Genomic DNA, 20,251 nt, shown 5'->3' on the forward strand with positions numbered 1-20,251 from the left:
GCGCTCGGCCTTCCTTATAGTCCAACTCTCGCAGCCATACATGACTACTGGGAATACCATTGCTTTGACCATGTGGACTTTTGTTGGCAGGGTGATGTCTCTACTTTTTATCATGCTGTTTAGGTTCGCCATCGCTTTCCTCCCAAGGAGCAGGCGTCTTTTAATTTCATGGCTGCAGTCACAGTCTGTGGTGATCTGGGATCCCAGGAACGTGAAGTCTGTCACTACTTCCACAGCTTCCCCTTCTATTTGCCAAGGAGTGATGGGGCCGGATGCCATGATCTTAGTTTTTTTTTTGATGTTGAGCTTCAAGCCCACTTTTGCGCTCTCCTCTTTTACTCTGAGCAAGAGGCTCTTTAGGTCCTCTTCACTTTCTGCCATTAGAGTGGTATCGTCTGCATATCTGAGGTTGTTGAGCTTCAGCTTCATTATCTGGCCTTCCAGGGAACAGTCCGGGTTGATTTCTTTTAGGATTGACTGATTTGATCTTGAGGTTACAGAGCTCTTTAACGTTCTCCCATTAACTCTGTCCTCCAGTTTGGCATCTCCTCCCCATGGTCCCTCATCACATGTTCAAAAAGGCGTCCTGGTGGGTGTAAAAGCTAGCCTTTCGTGGCTTGGTAGGTTGATGCTCCCAGTACAAGGCAAGTCGAAAAGGAGAGTTTCTTCTTCTTCTCTGGTGTGTCCAAATAATGTATAATCTCCTTTTAGGAGCCCACCCCTCTCTGGGGTCATTCCTTTCTTCCTGACCCAGAGATACAATCTAGCCTTTGTACCTGACAAAGGGAGCTTTTCAAAAGTTTATTGGTCTCCAAGGTACCACTGGACTAAAATCTAGCTCTTCCACTACAGACAAACATTGGCTACCCTCTGAACCTAGCGTTTCTGGCTTCCCAAGGCTCTCTAGGTATGACATTCTAGCTAAGGAATTACCTTTCCTTTCTCCACTGTCAGTGTTAGATGGTAAGTCTTTTGTTTCACGCCATTGGTGTAACTATAAGTGCAGATATGTTCTGTGCCATGGGAGAGAGATAACTCATCTACGCCAGTTTGGTGTGGTGGTTAAGTGCGCGGACTCTAATCTGGGAGAACTGGGTTTGATTCCCCACTCCTCCACTTGCACCTGGCTGGATGACCATGGGCAAGCCACAGTTCTGGCACAGCTGTTCTTGAAAAAGAGCAGTTTCTGTCAAGAACTCTCTCAGCCCCACCTACCTCACAGGGTGTCTGTTGTGGGGAGGGGAAGGGAAAGGAGTTTGTAAGCCACTCTGAGACCCCTTTGGGTTGTGAAGGGCGGGGTATAAATCCAATCTCTTCTTCTTCTGCACACCGAGCATATGCTTTATCACTGAACCTCATTAATATAGGGATGTTAACAGTCTTCCACGGATATGTTATTGCTTTGTGCACTATTCCGATTGGAAATCTGGCAACTTTTGCAGTAGATCGGGCTTGCCAGCCTCCAGGTGGGGCCTGGAGATCGCCTGGAATTATAACTATCTCCAGACGACAGAGATCACTTCCCCTGCTTTGGTAGGCGGACCCTATGGCATCTGGCACTAAAAAGGCACCCCCCAACCCCCACCTTCCCCATGCTCCTCCTCCCCCTAATCTCCAGGAATTTCCCAACACAGAGTTTGCAACCACACAATAGACAGCAACCCTATTGTCAGAACCCACAGCAAACGACAAAGTACACGCATTCAGGAACGGTTATACTTTTATTGCAAAGCTATAGATGCACTAACACAAGCACTGTTAAGAATGGCGGCAACCCATAGAGCCTAATAGGATATAGGGTATTCGTATGCACCCCCCCAATGGCATGGGCCAATTAGATACCCTCCCGCACGCGGGACAAGTTAGGAAACTGTTAGGTGGCTAAAGCTGGGAACCAGGAGTCTCTCACGGTACATAGGAGACTTCCAGATAACACAACCTCCTCCTGCACATCTGTCGAGATAAGCGTTTCAGCACAGGCAGAACAGCAGGGATAGGAATGCAATAGCAAGTAACAAGACACAGAATGAATTCCCCAACCCCCATGGCAGCATAGCTGACACCTATTCTCTTATTAAAGTCACCACAATCAAAGATAAGTAACATTTCCTCACTTTTTTTAAAAAAGCCAGCTTCTTTTTGCTTCAGTAAACGCCCTGCAGTGAAGTTTTAAGAGTTTGAGACTGAGCCAAATTTTATTCACGAAATTTCACACACAACCTTCTCTCACATGCAGTGACACACGAGCCATCAGAAAAACTCTTTGACGTGTTGAGTGTTAATATCAGTTTCTCCCTCAGTGTGGATCTTTTCCCAGACTTTAAGTTCTGTCGAACTTCTGAAGTATAGCCCACATTTCAAGCAAATGCATGAGTTAATTATGTTGTCGAAGGCTTTCACAGCTGGAGTTCATTAGCTGTTGTAGATTTTCCGGGGTTGTGTGGCTGTGGTCTTGGCATTGTACAACCTGACGTTTGGTAGGCAGGTAACTTGTATCTGAGTAGATACAAATTACCTGCCGACCATTTTTCTTCTCACCTTGACACAGAGAGTACTCCATCTTTCTGTGTTATACCTCTGAGGATGCCAGTCGCAGCTACTGGTGAAACGTCAGGTCCTACAATGCCAAGACCACGGCCATACAACATGGAAAATCTACAACAGCTAAATACATGGGTTCTCCCTAATGTGACTGTTTTCTTGTGGCCTAAGGTTACTTGACTAATGGAAACATTTCCCACATTGATAATACTTATAAGGTTTCTCAAATGTACAAATTTTTAGAGGTTATTATATTTTAAATCTAATTCAAATTCCAGTGCTGTAAGTTATCTAATTTATTTTAGTTATCTAATTTATTGTGTAGCCATTGGCTACACAATAAATTTTACTAGTAATAGTAGTATAATTCAGTGTGAATTCTGTCATGTACAGTAAAGGTGGAGTAATTTGCGGAACCTTTTTGACACACTGAACATCAAAATGATTTTTCTCGAGTATCGTTTGTTTCATGGATTTTAAGTTTTGTAGAAGTATGGAAGCTTTCCCCACACTCTGAACACTTTAATAGTTTCACCCCAATGTTATTTTGCGTGTGTGGGCCTTTAAGGGACCCTAGGGTTGGCAACCTATTCCTTGTCCCTTCCACAGCCAGCAAAATCAGAAATCACATTGGGATAAAATAACAAAAATTATATGTGTCTGCATAATTTATGTAGGCAATAGAATTTTACATGCAAAAGATTGTTCTGGGTAATATACAGACCTCCTACAGAGGCCACGATGCTCTTTGCTTGTGCTAGGGCATCCTCTCCAACACTCAGTCCAGACTTTTCATTTACGATAAAATATATCAAGTTAGGGCATGTTTATTGCACCCTTCTTTCAGGGATGTTTTAATCATCCCGTCCCTATCAAGGTCTCATCAAATGTACCAGATGTCCTCCATGCTACCCTCATTCTGTTTCCAGTAAAATCCAGTCTAGGTTTACAAACCCAGAAATTTCAGGTACAGAATTCAAACACTATTATTTTTGAGTTCCAAAAATTGTCCTTGGGCCTAATAAATTTATAGTTTTTCTGCCAAAAAATTAATTGAGAAGACAGAATTACCTGTCCTTTCTCCACTGTCTGTGTAGGGCTGATGACTCCAGAAGAGCACAAGAAATATGACAGCCTGACCTCACCCCATAACAAATTCTGGATCCCCTGTGTCTGGTTCTCAAATCTGGCAGTGAAGGCACGCAATGATGGGCGGATCCGTGACAGTGTGCTGCTCCAAGGCATCTTGAATGTGAGTACTAAATAAGCTACACCTTATCCAAGGATCTGGCATATGGTGGTGATTTAGAATGAAATACCAGACAAAGCTGTGCAAAGAAGACGCTACAACATTATATAACTAATGTATTACAAATCAATGCTCCCTCTAAGCTGTGGAGTCTTGTGAGCAAAAATTCTACTTTCTGAGCTACTGGCATTAAAGTTGTGAGCAGGTTATTTGGCTACTGCATAAATTAGTTTGCTCTGGAGCCATCCTTCCTGAGCTAAGACAAAAATGTGTGAGCTGGAGGCTAAAAAACTGTGAGCTAGTTCACACTAACTCAGCTTAGAGGGAACACTGATTACAATAGTAAATAACAATAATGAATTGTAATCAATAAGTACAAACTGGATATAATCGTTCAAGTACAGGTTCATCCCAATGGGTATAAGATAAATCATGAAAATACAAATCCAGGTACAGTTAATAAAGTCATATGTGCAATCATAGGAACATGTAAATCATGTAAATACAAATCCAGTTAAGAAAGCCATAAAAATGTCATGTAGATACTCATATAAGAGTGGATATATGAAGGATCCGGATATTAGTAACTTTGTTTCATTGATCTTCCTCGGTGATAACGGAACATAAAAGGTGATACTGAAAAACCAATTATGAAAAAATATACAAAACATAATCAAAAAATGAAACAAAATAACCTATATATATTCTTCATGAACTATATTTTGCATGAGCTTCTGAGATAATTATCACGAACAAAATTTCCTGTATAGAAAAGACACATGTCCAAATATAGTCATGCCTCAATGTAACTGTGCTAGACTGAAAGTCTCAGCGGTTGCTGAAAACAACTTACCAATGAAATTCCAAGAAAGCAACTTCCATAAATGGGCAACCAGTCATAATAATTAGAAGGAAATCACTTCTGTCCGCTGGTATTGCCTCTGAACAATGAGGTTGGTAGAGCTACTGCATAGAAGGAGGCAATCCCCAATTGTAGAGAGAGCACGCACCCACTAGAGGCATTTAAAGGGGACGATGACACTACAGCAAGCAAGATAGTTCTAATGCTTGATTGAGACCAAAAGATGGCAAATTCTTAGGCAATGGATCCAAAACGCCTCTCATTGATATAGCGCTTTTTGTACATTGATTCTATTGTATCTGTTAACAGTTAAAGTCTCTAAGACCTGAAATCTAAAGCCATTAAAAGTATGATTTTTGTCAATAAAATGTTGAACTAAAGGAGAATCTAAATGGCATTGTTTGATACGTGATCTGTGATCAATAATGTGTGTGTTCACAGAATGCCAGTGTGTTCCCCACATAACAGGAATCACAAGCACATTTTACCAAATAAATGACCCATTTTGAAGAACAGCTAGAGAAGAACTTTAAATCATATTGAAAATTAATTTCAGGTAAATGGATACTTTTTGTTTGCCACGCCAATCAACATATGGAACATCTACCACATGGGTAGTAACCAGCAGGAGCCCCGGTAATTTTCTGAGATAGACGTAAATCTGCACAAACCAAAGTGTTGCGAAAACTATTGGTCTTTCTGAAGCCTATAAACGGTTTTTCTTGGCATCCCGGAATGTCATTAATAATATGCCAATGTTTAAGAATATTTTTTTAATGGAATAGGCGAGGGGCGTAAAATCTAAAGCACAGTAGATATTGGTTCTATGTAAACCACTACGATCTCTAGACTTAAAGAGATCTACCCCCTCCACATTTCACACTCTTAAAGAGGCATTAGCTATTAAATGGGCTGGATAACCTCTAGCTAGAAACTGTTTAGAGAGCTTGTTGGACTCTTCCTCATAGTGCTCTATCAGGGTGGAATTCCTTTTAATACGTAAATACTGTCCATAAGGGAGATTAGTCCTTAAATGTCTGGCATGATGGGATTCGAAGTGAAGATAAAAAATTTTATCTGAAGCTTTAGTAAAAGGTTTAACAGTCAATTTCCCTGAATCTGACACAAATACTGATATATCCAAAAACTTAATGGTTGTATGGCTATATTGGGACGTGAATTTTATAGATGGATGTCTCTCATTTAGCCAGACAACAAAATCTTCAAATTTTGATATGTCAAAAAAAAGCAAACAAGTAATCATTGTATCTCTTGAAAAGGGCAATATTAGCCCCCCCCCAAAAAAAGGATTGTGCTAAGCATTAAGAATCCACTTTTTTTCAAAAGAGGCCATAAATAAATTGGCCACACTGGATGCGAAGGCACTACCCACTGCCACCCCTCAAATTTGGAAATAAAAATCATTCTGAAATCTGAAAAAACTTTTATCAAAAATAATATCAATCAGATCTAAAAGGAAATGCGTAGGAGGAGATGAGTCCCTAAGTTCCAAAACATCAGCCAAGCATTGTCGTGCCTCTTCCTGACAGATGTTGGTGTAAAGCGATGTTGCATCCAATGTGGCTAATATCGTATTGTTGGATACTACTAAGCCCTCAATTTTAGTAATAAAATCTTTTGTGTCTTTTGTCATGCCAGGACCAGGGGGCGTGATGTAAGTAAGCCAAAGTCCAGGAACAGTCCGAGGTCAAGCCGAGCAAATCAGGTAGCAAGGTTCAAACAGGTTTAAATCACAGTCCAGAAGCAGGGTCAGACATACCAAGGTTTCAAGTCCATAAACCACGATACCAGAGGAGTCAGAGATGAATGAAGGTCAACGAAGCCGAGGGTAAAAAGCCGAGGATCAAGCCGATAAGAATTCCACAAGGTCTGGAGCAGAGATGCAAGGATTCAGGTCCTGACAAACAACATTTGCCAGCACAAATGACTGCTGGCAACAGACTTGCAGATATACAGTGCTAGCTAATCAACTCATTAGCTAGCCGGGAGCAAGGTCAGGATCCTGTCAATAGTCAGGGCTGAGAGATCTTCTGGCACGCATGCGTGCATTCTGCCTTCGCTCTCTCAGCTGCTGTCTCCTTACATTCCGGAGCCTGGTTACAGGTGGGGGCGAGTCTGATGAACTACTGGGCTGCAGCAGAGACTGATCCCTTGCAGGTGTTCCCTGGGAGGCTCTATCCTCCTCACCACTTAGATAGCTTTCAGCTACAGGATCCAGTCTTTGCCTTTCTGCTGCAGTACTGTCCTCAGGAGCCTGTAAGTCCACAGGCTCCTGGCTGGCAGGTGCCTCCTCAGGGGCATCAGCAAGGGCAGGCATGGCATCAGCAGGGGCAGGCATGACATCTTTCAGGTAAGTAGGCATATTTATTACAAATGGCTGTAGAAAAGAATCAATATATTTAGATAATGGCTCAAAAATACAATTCGAGCACATCTAAGAGAATTACCGGGACTCCTGCTGGTCACTACCCATGTGGTAGATGTTCCATATGTTAATTGGCCTGGCAAACAAAAAGTATCCATTTACTTGAAATTAATTTTCAATATGATTTAAAGTTCTTCTCTAGTTGTTCTTCAAAACAGGTCATTTATTTGTTAAAATGTACTTGTGATTCCTATTACGTGGGGATGTCCAGACATTCTGTGCACACACACATTATTGAACACAGATCACGTATCAAACAATGCCATTTAGATTCTCCTTTAGTTCAACATTTTATTGACAAAAATCATACTTTTAATGGCTTTAGATTTCAGGTCTTAGAGACTTTAACTGTTAACAGATACAATAGAATCAATGTACAAAAAGCGCTATATCAATGAGAGGCATTTTGGATCCATTGCCTAAGAACTTGCCATCTTTTGGTCTCAATCAAGCATTAGAACTATCTTGCTTGTTGTAGTGTCATCGTCCCCTTTAAATGCCTCTAGTGGGTGCGTGCTCTCTCTACAATTGGGGATTGCCTCCTTCTATGCAGTAGCTCTACCAACCTCATTGTTCAGAGGCAGTACCAGTGGACAGAAGTGATTTCCTTCTAATTATTATGACTGGTTGCCCGTTTATGAAAGTTGCTTTCTTGGAATTTCTTTGGTAAGTTGTTTTCAGCAACTGCTGAGACTTTCAGTCTAGCACCGTTACACTGAGGCACAACTATATTTGGACATGTGTGTTTTCCACACAGGCAATTTTGTTCGTGATAATTACGAACTGATTGAAACCAGTCTTAAACAGACGTTTCAGTGGTTCGGTGAATACAGTAAAAGGCTCCTGCAAGCTGAAATATAAATTCAGTCTCTGAGTACTCTTTATGATCATAAGCTTAACACCTCCTATGGTATGGGTATGCTTGCAAAGAGACATTGCATCATCCCTCACTTCCCAACACTATGCAATTCCAGCAGCTCAGCAGCTCTGCTGAGAGAAAAATAGCAGCACATCAAACGACAGGGAATGTAATGATGGCTACAGTACCCATCACCGTGCATGGTACGCTGATGCCACCCCCATATTAGACATGTCTGTAAGGAACCAGTGTATGCTCAGCAAAATGCAGTGCCTTATGACTTCATTGTCTTCCACCATATGGATAAACAACCCCCCGGGAGAAGCAAAAACAATACCACACCATCATGAGTCAAGTGAACTGCTGCAGAGTGGACAGCAGGATAGCGGGCACACCGCTAGTATCCCTACAGATGGAGAGATTGAATTGCTTTTATCACACACATAACCTGTAAACCACCACCCTTTGAAGTGGAAACATACAAGGACACAGAGAAGGAAGGATGGGAATTCCTGGCCCATCATCCAGTAAACTCCACAACTCACTGGAGAAGGAATGTACACAAAGAGCCATACTTTCCCCTGTTCTAACCCACCTGACAGGATTGATGTGAGGATGAATGGAGGAGATCATTGGAGCATTCTGAGCTCCTTGGAAGAAAGGCAGGTTAAAAATGTGATCGATAGACAGGTAAATGACAACAAAACACTATCCGAGCAAGAATCCTGTCCTTGACCCACAGCGAGCGGATTAAGAGGGGAAAGGGAATGTAGGATGATGTGAATCCATGAGACACTTGTGGGTGAACAGGAGACTGTCTGCCTTCTGGCCTCATCAGAGTCCAAAGAATTGGGGGATCAGCCTCACAACTATTCCATGTTAGAGACTCCAGCTTCACTCAGATGGTAAGAATCCTGACAATACAGACAGAAATGTTACCCTTGGGAAATCTGTAGTCCCATTTGGAATGTGGCAGGAGAATATTTGCAGAAAGGGATGTTTCAGGATGATGAAACGGAAAGAAAACAGTTGGGAGAAATATAATGGAAGGGCTGCGAGCTGTTTATATCAGGAGTTGTAATAAAGAATAATAAAGAGAACCGGAGGACTGGGTTTGATTCCCCACTCTTCCACATGAAGCCAGCTGGGTGACCTTGGGTCAGTCACAGTGTTCTCTCAGAGCTCTCTCAGCTCCATCTGCCTCAAGTGCCTGTTGTAGGGAGAAGAAGGGAAGGAGACTGTAAGCTGCTCTAAGACTCCTTTGGGTAGTGAAAAACAGGGTATAACCACCAACTCTTCTAAAATTGTAATAAAGAAACTTCAGGTCTTTGTTCTGAATAATTCCATAAATGAAATGCATTGTATAAAATGTGGGGTGATAGTAGACACACATATACAGGTTTTTGGTTTTGGTGATTAGGGCGCACACACACATATTTGGTTTTTGCAAGAGTTCTGAATAATTTGCTAAGGGGTGGGCTGGTGGAAAGAGGAAGGAAACTCTTAAAAGGTGGGTTGGAATCAGGGCTTAATTTTAGCTGAAACTCAGCCTTGAAGTATATTTTAATGCAAAGGATTACAGACCTGGGCCACTGAATAATAACAAGGAGCAGTATGTCTTTGAGCACGTACAGAGTTCCTTCATACTCTGTGGAAAATAGCTACAGCCATTCTCCAGACAACTGGGTTTTCAGGGAGGGCTTTGCGAACAGAGGGCGTGATTTTCTTAACTCACTGGGAAATGGATTAGGATCTTGAGATGAGATGGGGGCACTGTATAGGACAGGAATGTCGCTTACTGGAAACTACTTGTTAGAACCATCAGTTACTAGGAACTGGTGCAGGTGCCTTTATTTAGTTGAAATTTCCAGGAAGGGATTTCTATGTTCTTTCTATGCTGTGCAACCATAATATCTAATACACTCCATAGCAAGTTTGATACAGAGACATACAAGGCCAATAAGGTAGGCAGATATAGTGAGGTTGAGGCCTGAGATCATGGATGAAGGAACCCAGAGAAATAAAGTAGGTATTCTCATAAACAGTGATGGAGACCTTGTAGTTTTTTTGGTCTATAATTATCCCTTTTTCTGCCAGGAAATGAACACTTTGCGCAGTCAGTGTGGGCGGCTCTATGGGTACGACTGGATCAGCATTCCTTTGGTCTACACTCAGGTGAGGACCTTGATAAGCATTTCCCTCCATGATGGCAACCAGAATTAGTTTATTATTTCAGAACCATGGGCAAAAACAGGTCCAATATGTGATCTAGAGTACACTGTTTGGATGTCTCCTGCTGGAAGCTGGATGCTGGCTCAAAGCATGTTACCTTACATGGGTTTTAGTATGATTTAAACACTAAAGCTACAATTTTATACCCTGCTTACAGGATCCCCTCCGTTCCGTCACACAAAAATCCATCCAGTCCCAATACCACCCTCCCACACAATCCACTTTTTAATCCCATCAATAAACCTGTTACAAAGTGAGGGTGGATCTAAAAGTTTCCTTCCTTCACAGAGCAAAGCAGCACAGAAAGTAGGGGATGAATTTCACCTGTCTCTCCCCTCCAGCGGCAGACCTCCACACCCCACATTTATTGTATCTTATTTATTTAAAACTTTTATTAGCTGCCTTTCTACCTTGCAGCACTCAAGCAAGTTACAGTATAAATAAAACAACTGTTATGAAACACGTAAAAGATAACAGTTTAAAATCTCAATTAGGACTGCCAAGAAATAAAAATTAAATTAGTAAAGGTAAAGGTTCCCTTGCTCGAAAGCCAGTCGAGTCCGACTCTAGGGTTGCGGTGCTCATCTCCGTTTCAAAGCCAAAGAGCCAGCGCTGTCCGAAGACGTTTCCGTGGTCATGTGGCCGGCATGACTAGACGCCAAGGCGCACGGAACGCTGTTTCCTTCCCACCGAAGCGGTACCTATTTATCTACTTGCAATGTCTTGCTTTCGAACTGCTCAGTTGGCAGGAGCTGGAACTAGAGATGGGAGCTCACTCCGTCATGCAGCACACTCTGGTCTCGAACTGCTGAACTACTGACCTTCCACAGCCTGCAGTTCAGCGTCTTGACCACTTGAGCCACCGCAGCTCCTAAAATTAGTCAAATGCAGTCCTAAATAAAAGTGTCCTGATCTGCCTTCTGAAGATCAAAAGTGAGGGGGGCCAGGCACACCTCCACAGGGAGGTCGTTTTGTAATTGCGGGGCTGCCACATCCAAGGCCCCGTCTCCTGTGCCCACCAGACGAGCTTCTGTGATTGGTGGGACCGTCAGGAGGGCCTCTCCCTGTGGTCTTGATTCCCAGGCAGGAACGTGTGGGAGAAGAGGGTCCTTCAGATAACCTGGTCCCAAGCCCTGTAAGGCTTTGAAGGACAAAACCAACACCTTGAACTGGGCTCAGAAGCAGATGGGTAGCCAATGTAATTACTATAGTCACATGCTCCTGGTAGCTGCTCCCAACCAGTAGTCTAGCCACAGCATTCTGCACTAGCTGCAGTTTCTGAATATTCCTCAAGGGTAGCCCCAAGTAGTGTGCACTGCAATAGTCCAGTCTAGATTTAAGTAAGGCATGGATTATTGTGGCTAGATCTGACTGAACCACAGCTGACGCACCAGCTGAAGCTGGGCAAAGCACTCCAAACCACCACAGCCACCTGGTTTTCTAAGGTGACTGCTGTGTCAAGCAGCACTCACACTGTGAACCTGGCTTCTCAAGAGAAGTTTAACCCTATCCAAGACAGGAGAGATCACAAGTCCCTGGCCTGCCTTTGGACTGATCCAGAGCACCTCTGTCCTGTCAGGATTACATTTCAGTTTGTTCATCCTCATCCAGCCCCTTACTGACTCCAAGTACAGGTTCAGTCTCAGAACATCAATGGCAGGGCTATTTTTTACAGCAACGCACAGGAACGGAGTTCCGGCTGGCTACAGAGTTGGCCACGCCCACTACAGCCAAAACCTCTGTGTGTGCGTGGCTACAGAGGGAAGGCCTGGAGAGCGACCCCCCCTTGGCTACTCGGAGGCGGGCGGGACAGGGGGGCCCCTGGAAGGATCGGGGAGGCATTTAAATGCCTCCCCTGGCCTGTCCAAGGGCTGGCTTGCCTGGGCTCCTCGCAGCCACGGGGCACCCGGGCAAGCCAAGAGAAGGCAGTTTAAACTGCCTTCCCTTCCCTTCCCTAACATAAGAACATAAGAGACGCCAATGTTGGATCAGGCCAAAGGCCCATCCAGTCCAACACTCTGTATCACACAGTGGCCAGAAATACCAGGTGCCATCAGGAGGTCCACCAGTGGGGCCAGGACATTAGAAGCCTTCCCTCCAAGGGCCGGCTTGCCCCTCCCAGGGCTTTACAGAACTGGTGTGATTTCCCTGCACAGTTATAGGGACTGAAATGATATAAATTGAAATTCAAGGGAGAAAAATGCAGAACTTAACAGCTGGAAGAATCAAAAGGGAAGAAACAGCCAGAATAGCTCTTGTGTGGGGAGAGGGATGGGTAAGTGAACTGAGAAATGGGCTTCTTAAACTCTTGACATTTGCCAGCTAAAATGTCTTTTCCATGCAGAGTAACCTGGCTTTCTCTAGTGTTTTCTAACAAGGGAACAGGCTTGCGTGGTTTCTCACGCTGCTGTGGCTACTGCTGCAGCACAAAGTTATCACTGGGGCTGTTTTCACATGGCTGGTTACCCCACATATTCTCTGCCCTACTCCCCTGGCAGCAGCCATAGCTCCAACACCCGAGGGCCTTTAATTTTTTTTTAAATCAGCAGTTGGATATTGTTATAATGATAAATTAATCTGTGTTATCAGGTTCTGTGGACTGCCAGCTTTCATTTAAACAGAAAAATAAGTCTCTAACCTCTTGCATTGTGAAGATAACAAGGGACAAGGCATATCTCTGAAATGAAAGGGACTACAGACTTGCTTTTTTTAAAAAAAAATGAAAGCTCATAATTCAGAGAACCCAGTACACAGATTGTTATAACATCATAACAACATTCAGTTGTCAATTTATAAAAGCCCTTTGGTGGCTGAGGAAAATGTTCCCCAGGGAAGGGAAAACAACACCCAAGTGGGTAAGATCTGGCCTTTCTCTTTCAGCTAGGTGCAACTCCAACTTGGCTGCAATCTCTCCCAAAGTATTGCTGAAGCAGGTTTGGAACAACTTGGGAGGTGCCTAGAAGCAGGGTTCATTTTGTAGAAAAAGAGGTACAGGAGCTCATTAGCATTAGCATGACTTATTTGCATATGCCACACCCCCTGTCATCACCGGAAGTGTGTCAGAAGGCAACACCCACCACTCAGGCTCCACTGGACTGTTTTGGATTGCTAGCTATTGGGGGGGGGATGCGCAGAATCCTCATGCTCCTCGTGGCCTGGGGCTGCTGGGAGCAGGGGGTGGTGCTTGTTGCACGTGCCTGCCCCCTGGGCTCTTTACTGCCGGAGCTCCGCTCCTGTGCGCTCATGCAGGAAATGACCCCTGCCTAGAAGTACCACAGGGTTGTGGGTAAGGGGTGGGGGGGAACCACTTTCCAGTAGCATCCAAGCCAGGGCAAACAAAGTGTGTGCCCGGGGGACCTCTGCTTTGAGCCTGGTTCACACATGCAGGCAAATGATGCGGCAGAATGCTGAGGGTTCAGAATGGATTGCACCATTCCAGACTGCAGGCAACACAGCCTGACTCTCAATACTCCTTTGCATTAAAAAAAAAACACCTTCCCAGAACTAGCACAGGGGGGAGAAAACCTTTTGCTTGCTATGTGGTTTCCTGTTTGATGGGCATTTTAACGTGCCCACGACAGAATGAATGGTTACGATTCATTCTCTCACTCTGGTGCCACCATTGCACTCATTGCAGGCATGGACCAGGCCTCAGTGTTCTACTGGTACTGGCCATCTCAAGCAGTTATCCCCATCTCCTCATAACAGAAATAATTGGAGTCAAGTTGCTGCAGCAGGGTTTTTGTTTCGTTTGACTCTGTTTTAACCTGCATAAAGTGTGCCATCCAGTAACAGAGAATCTGACCTAACCTTCAGAGGAAGGGGAAAGAAAAGAACCAGAGAAAGGGTTTAGCACAGCGCTGTGTAACTTGGTGTGGGTGGCAAGAGAAGGACACGTGATGTGCCTTGCAGTGACATTATAGGCAACATTGGCCAGCAAATGCATTAGCAAAAACACTTTTCACACAGCAACAAAGCTATAACGCAGGTGTAGTTGTTGAGGGAAAGAATCCGAGAACACCATTATTTTGGTTTGAATTCTGACAACTGTGATTCTACAGCAACAGGAATGGTTTCGAATTTAAGCTGTGGTTTAAGCAACGCTTTATGGTTCTCCCCTCATTCCAAAAAAAGCAACAGTGGCTGCAGCCACACGCGTCCGAAAAAAATGGGGGGGGGAGCGAGGCTATTTCCCCTGGAGGAATTTGACCCACGGTTGCACGATCACACCTCCTTTGAAGCTGTGAGCACAGCCCGTCAGTGTGTGATCAGACGCAACTGCAGGTGAGTCGGGGAGAGGTTGTGCCTTTTCCCCCCATGCGCTTAAATGAGGGGTCGATGAATCGCACCTCTGCACCAAGGGCTCCCTGTGGAGTTTGTGATGATGCGCATACTGCGAAGGGGGGAAAAAACAATGGCACAGAGTTGGGATGGCCTGACCAGACCATCCCGATGCCATGAGAGCGTGCTGGAGCAATCAGACACGGGAAAGTCTGTCCGTGGCCCGTTGCGACCCGTTTACTATCAGACTTTCCCTGGTGTCTTTTAACTCTGCTTCTGTGGCGGAGCAGAACGGGTTGCCGACGGCTGCGGGGCGCTTCCCAGATGCTGTTGTCTGATCGCGCCTTTAAATCCACCCGGCATTTGCACCTATGTCGGGTCTAATTGTACGTATGATCGCAGTCAGTGTCTTGAAAGGCCCAAATAATATGTCTCTTTCTCCCAGGTGGTCACCGTCGCTGTATACAGCTTTTTCTTGGCTTGTCTGATTGGCCGGCAGTTCCTGGACCCAGCAAAGGCATATCCTGGCCATGAGATGGATCTCTTTGTGCCTATCTTCACCTTCCTACAGTTTTTCTTCTATGCTGGATGGCTAAAGGTCTGTTCAAAAGGAAGAACCTTGATCCTCAGGGATTTCTGTTCACTAGTACAGATCATTGGAAGTGGGTTCTTGAGTCACCAAAACTAAAGTATTATGGCCATTTCATGCAATATGTATAGACACATCTTTGAAATAGGCAGGGGTCATTTCCTGCCGGAGCGCCGCAGAGCACCGCTCCGGCAGTAAAGAGCCCGGGGTGCCCCCCCCCCGCCATCCTCTCCCACTGTCTCCCTGCCCTCCCCTCCCCTTCTCCAGCCAGCAGAAGCGGAGAGACTCAGGGAGAAGGGGGGGATTTAAATGCCTGGGTTCCCTGCCCGATGTTCTCTAGGTGCCCCACAGGAGCGAGGCACCTGGAGAACATCAGGCAGGGAACCTAGGCATGTCTGCCTCCCTCCCCTCCCCTCCTCCAGTCAGCCCGCTGCGGCAGCCTGGCTGGAGAAAGAAAGGGGAGAGGCAGGCAGACATGCCCCCCCTTTCCCCTGAGCCTCTCAGCTATTGCGGAGAAACTCAGGGAAGGGGGGGATTTAAATGCTTTTCTTTCCCTTCCCCAGATGGGGAAGGGAGAGAGAGGCATTCTAAACATGCCTGGGTTCCCTGTCCTATCAGGCAGGGGACCCAGGCATGCTTGCATGCCTGCCCTGCGTCAGGGGGTGTGGCATATGCAAATACATTATGCAAATGAGCTCCTGCACCTCTTTTTCTATGAAATGACCCCTGGAAATAGGATTAGCCCATTCATGCATAAAGCCAGACTTTGGGCTCCTGATCGAAAGGTCCAAATGGGTGGGTGCACCTGAACCATCCTGCTGCCCTCTGCCTGGTGCTTTCTTTCCAGCCAGGCTTCTGTCCTGGGAGAGAAGATCTGGAGGTAAGTCCTGTGAACAAACAGCTGCTGTATTTGTGATCTTTTCCAATCATTTCACAGGTAGCTGAACAGCTTATTAATCCATTTGGGGAGGATGACGATGACTTTGAAACCAACTGGCTCATTGACAGGAATCTGCAAGTGAGTTGGAGACCTTCCTAGGTGGTATCACCTTCCCCTTTGAACCACTGGAGACTGTGGCAGCCCTCCAAAGTTCTTCTGTTGAAATAAGCAGCGTATATTTAGATACTGGGTAAAAGGGTATGAATCTTTGCATCCTCTGTCAGCAGCTCAGGCACCATATGGTGGCCTCTGAGAGCGCAGCACTGAAAAGGAACTTCATAGGGTATCATCAGTAGTCCTACTAATCAAATTCATGTCTTCATGTTCAGCTCCATTATCATAAAGAGTTGTGTGTTTATACCTTCAGTAATGGCTTTTAAGATTAGATTTTAATTTGTACGTTTTAATTTGGTAGCTGCCTTGGTGGCCCTATGAGAGCATAAAATATCTTGTTAATAAATAAATAAAGAGAGCAGAAAATACCTTGTTAATAAATAAATAAATATTTCTCTGTGTGACCTTCCTATTTCCTGCATATCAAGATAACTTTTTAATGCTGAGGCCTCCTACGCTTGCTTCTCACTGAGCTTTCACTGGTGCTGTTCTTCCTGTACTTTGATCATTCGCTTGCCACTCAGGATGCTCCTTCCTGTGCCTCAAAGATACCCCCTTTGGCAGGTCTACACAACTTCTGACCCACCGTGCTGAGCACAACCCAGCAGGGACTCAATAACCACCACTTTATTCCACTTTCCTGAAACAACAGAGAAAAGGGAAGGGGCGCACAATACATGGGTATCTCGGTGTGCTACTCCTGTCCTAAGCTCTCCCACATATTCAGTCATTACGCCAAACAAGCCAAACGTTTCAAGTCAGCTTTTATATTACAACCCTTCCCCAGTCATTGGAAATTTCTGTTTTTATCCAGCACGGCAGCAGAAGGGCAGAACTCTTACAGTGCTGAAATAATATAAATGCAGTTTTTAGCCCATTGTGTCTGACATGCATGTCCTCTTTCGACAGGTCTCTCTTATGGCTGTGGATGACATGCACCAGGATTTCCCAGCTCTGCAGAAGGATCCATATTGGAATGAACCTGACCCACAGCCACCCTACACGGCAGCCACTGCCGAATATAAGCGGCCATCTTTCCTCGGCTCAACCTTTGACATCAGGCAAGTGAAGTTGCCTAAGACAATACTGGCAGTCTAACAAAATAGATAATAAAAACATCTGATGAAGTAAGCTCTAGCAAATGAACAATTATCCCACAATATACATGAGAACATACATAAGGAGATAATAGAAGCCAATCTTGGATCAGGCCAAAGGCCCATCCAGTCCAACACTCTGTGTCACACAGTGGCCAAAAATACCAAGTGCCATCAGGAGGTCCAGCAGTGGGACCAGGACACTAGAAGCCCTCCCACTGTTGCCCCCCCCCCAAGCATCAAGAATACAGTGCATCACCTGCCCCAAACCGAGAGTTCCTATCTATACCTTGTGGCTAATAGCCACTGATGGACTTCTGCTCCATATGTTTATCCAGTTCCCTCTTGAAGCCGTCCATGCTTGTAGCCGCCGCCACCTCCTGTGGCAGTGAATACGTTGTCCATACTTAAAGTCCCATAAGGCTTTTGGCAGTCTGTAAAAACTTACATTCCCCGAAGTTCAGACATTTTTTTGCTGAGCTTCTTCTATCCACGTTTTTGGCTGTTTTGATTCACTGTGAAGCTGTTATTGTGGCTTTTTGTATAACCTTAGTCATCCAAACCTCAGGGCTAAATTGTCTGCCATGCCAAGCCACACCCTTCTCTTCAGCAGCCAGATAATCCCCAAATACCCTGCAGGCAATAAAGTCAGTATCATTGCCCAAGGTAATCGAGGTATTTGCTGCCAAGTAAGCAGCATGTACACACAATTTTGTAATGCATGAGGTGTCTCTTGGACTCTTAAATCATGTCTGAAGACATATTACTAGTCACAGAATCCAGCTTTTCTTGGTGCAGGATATGAAGATAGAAAGGTATGCTTGAACACTAGGAGTACACATAGCTAACACTGAAGAGGAACAGGGCAATCAATGCACTCCTCTACTCTGCTATGAGGTCTGCACTGGCAGTGATTGACTAGGAAAGAAGTCTTGGGGTTGCAGTGGATAGCTCGATGAACATGTTGATGGTAGCAGCAAAAAAGGCAGACTTCATACAGGGAATTATTAGGAAAGGGGTTGTAAATAAATGGAAGATTTGTATTCACTTACCGTGAAGCTTCCTTTCTTGGTGGTCCAAGAGTGGGGCAGTCCTTACTCTTGGGGAATAGGCTCCTCTTCTGGAACAGGGTTGGTTTTCTCAGATCAATCCAGGAAGGGGAGTGGCCTGTCCCTTGGGAACATCCCAGTCGTATCCAAGCCATGCATCCCCTAACATTGCACTAAGGAAAAGAAAAACACTTCTCCCCACCATAATGAAACTCGTTTTTCGGGGCAACCAGCCTTGTAACTTTATGCCCCTCCCGTGGGTGTAGACTAAGGTTGAAACCCTCTGTCGCTCTCCCACCCGATTAACTCACAATTTTTTGCTTTAGCATCTCAGAGAGACTTCATAAATGTTCATACAGTTTCTACATCCCCCCAAAAATAACCTCTGGAAGCTGCCCCCCAAAACTGGGTTGGTAGGACTGCCCCACTCCTGGACCACTGAGAAAGGAAGCTTCACGGTAAGTGACTACAAATCTTCCATTCTCCGGTGGTCCTGGGAGTGGGGCATAAAATAGCAGTGTGCCCCAGGGTGGGAAATCCAGCTTCTGCTTGATAGGGTGTGCTGCAGCACACCCCAATGAAAAGCTGCCACAGCCAAGGCCAACTTCTGTACTCTATAGCGTCTAGTAAATGAGTGCACAGATTTCCAGGTGGCCACCATACCTACTGTCTCCAAGGATGGGAAATGATCTGTAAGCTGCTGACATAGCAGCCCCCCGCAGAGAATATGCTGCAACACCATTGGGTGGATTCAGCCCCTCCGCCTTGCATGAAACAATGATGCCACCCCTAAAACCACCTACTCAAGGTAAAAGGCAATACCAGTTGACCTAAGGAAAATATCCTAAAGGAAACAAATAGGGAATCTGAAACATGCCAATGCTTGGCCTGCCAACATAAAAACTGAATACCTTATGGACATCTAGGCAATGCCATTCCCTTTCCTTGTCCTGCCTATGATTGGGACAAAGGAAGGTAAGACAGTGATCTCTGACTTGTGAAAGAACTGGATTAACCTTGGGAACGAAGGCTGGATCCAAGCACAACATCACCCTATCAGTGCGGAAAACATGAAGTTCCCTGGCAACTGACAGGATCCTCAGTTCCAACACCTGCCTAGTTGACATGATGCCTGCTAAAAACAAGGTCTTGAATGTTAATTCCTTGAGACTCCATGGGTTCAAGGTTCTCTACACAATGTTCTCAGGACCCTGTGTGGGTTCCAAGTCGGAAACCTCTGCACTTGTGGTGGTTTTGACCATGTAGGAATCTCTTAACGTGTGGATGGCAATTTAAGGGACTTCCCTTCCTAGCCCCCATCACTGCCGATATGTCCGCTGCCTGTCACTTTAATGTACTTATGCTTAGCCCTCTATCCAAACCATTTTGGAGAAAGCTAAGATGCCTCTGACACATTTAATGGTTCCCAATTACGTTCTGAACACCAAGAGTGAAGAACCTGCCAGGTTGTGTTATACACCCTATTCGTGGAACTCTTCCTAGAAAACTTACATGGTGTCTGTCACCCTGTCAGGGTAACCCAACCCTTCTAGCTGTTTCTGATGAACCTCCAGGCTGTTAGGTGTAGGAGGGCGGAGCGAGAATGTTGTGCCGATTCTAGTGTCCATAAGTCCTTCCCCAGTGGTAGGCACTATGGTTCCACGGTCGGCAATCTCTTCAGATCCTGGAACCAAGCTCTTTGTGGCCAAAAGGGTGCTATTGGCACTAGGTCCGCCTTCTGTTCTAACAGCTTCTGAATCACCTCATGAAACAATTAAGTCGTTTGGAGCATGTACAGTCATCCCTGTGGCCAGTCACAGTTCAGAACGTCTGTTCCTGTTGCCCGCTGGTTTTCAACTCTGGATATGAAACGTGGAAATTGATGATTCTGGTCTGTGGTAATGAAGTCCATTTCCATCATCCTGTACCTTTTGCTGACCTATTGAAAACCCAACTTGCAGAGCATCCATACAGACTGGTCTCATCTCCATC

The 20,251-nt window shown here is 45.0% G+C and overlaps 1 protein-coding gene across 1 annotated transcript in view; it reads left to right on the forward strand.

The window, feature by feature from the left end:
• LOC107108844 (bestrophin-1-like) overlaps window positions 1-20,251 on the forward strand; it is a 43,253-nt gene that overhangs the window by 16,279 nt on the left and 6,723 nt on the right. The window contains exons 4-8 of the mRNA XM_015409366.1: window positions 3,639-3,793; window positions 10,055-10,132; window positions 14,916-15,068; window positions 15,997-16,077; window positions 17,023-17,174. Coding sequence (XP_015264852.1) covers window positions 3,639-3,793; window positions 10,055-10,132; window positions 14,916-15,068; window positions 15,997-16,077; window positions 17,023-17,174 — 619 coding nt within the window. The remainder of the gene's footprint in view (window positions 1-3,638; window positions 3,794-10,054; window positions 10,133-14,915; window positions 15,069-15,996; window positions 16,078-17,022; window positions 17,175-20,251) is intronic.

The sequence above is a fragment of the Gekko japonicus genome, unplaced genomic scaffold, assembly GCF_001447785.1.
Source record: "Gekko japonicus isolate JY-2015 unplaced genomic scaffold, Gekko_japonicus_V1.1 scaffold730, whole genome shotgun sequence".
NCBI classification, from domain to species: domain Eukaryota; kingdom Metazoa; phylum Chordata; class Lepidosauria; order Squamata; family Gekkonidae; genus Gekko; species Gekko japonicus.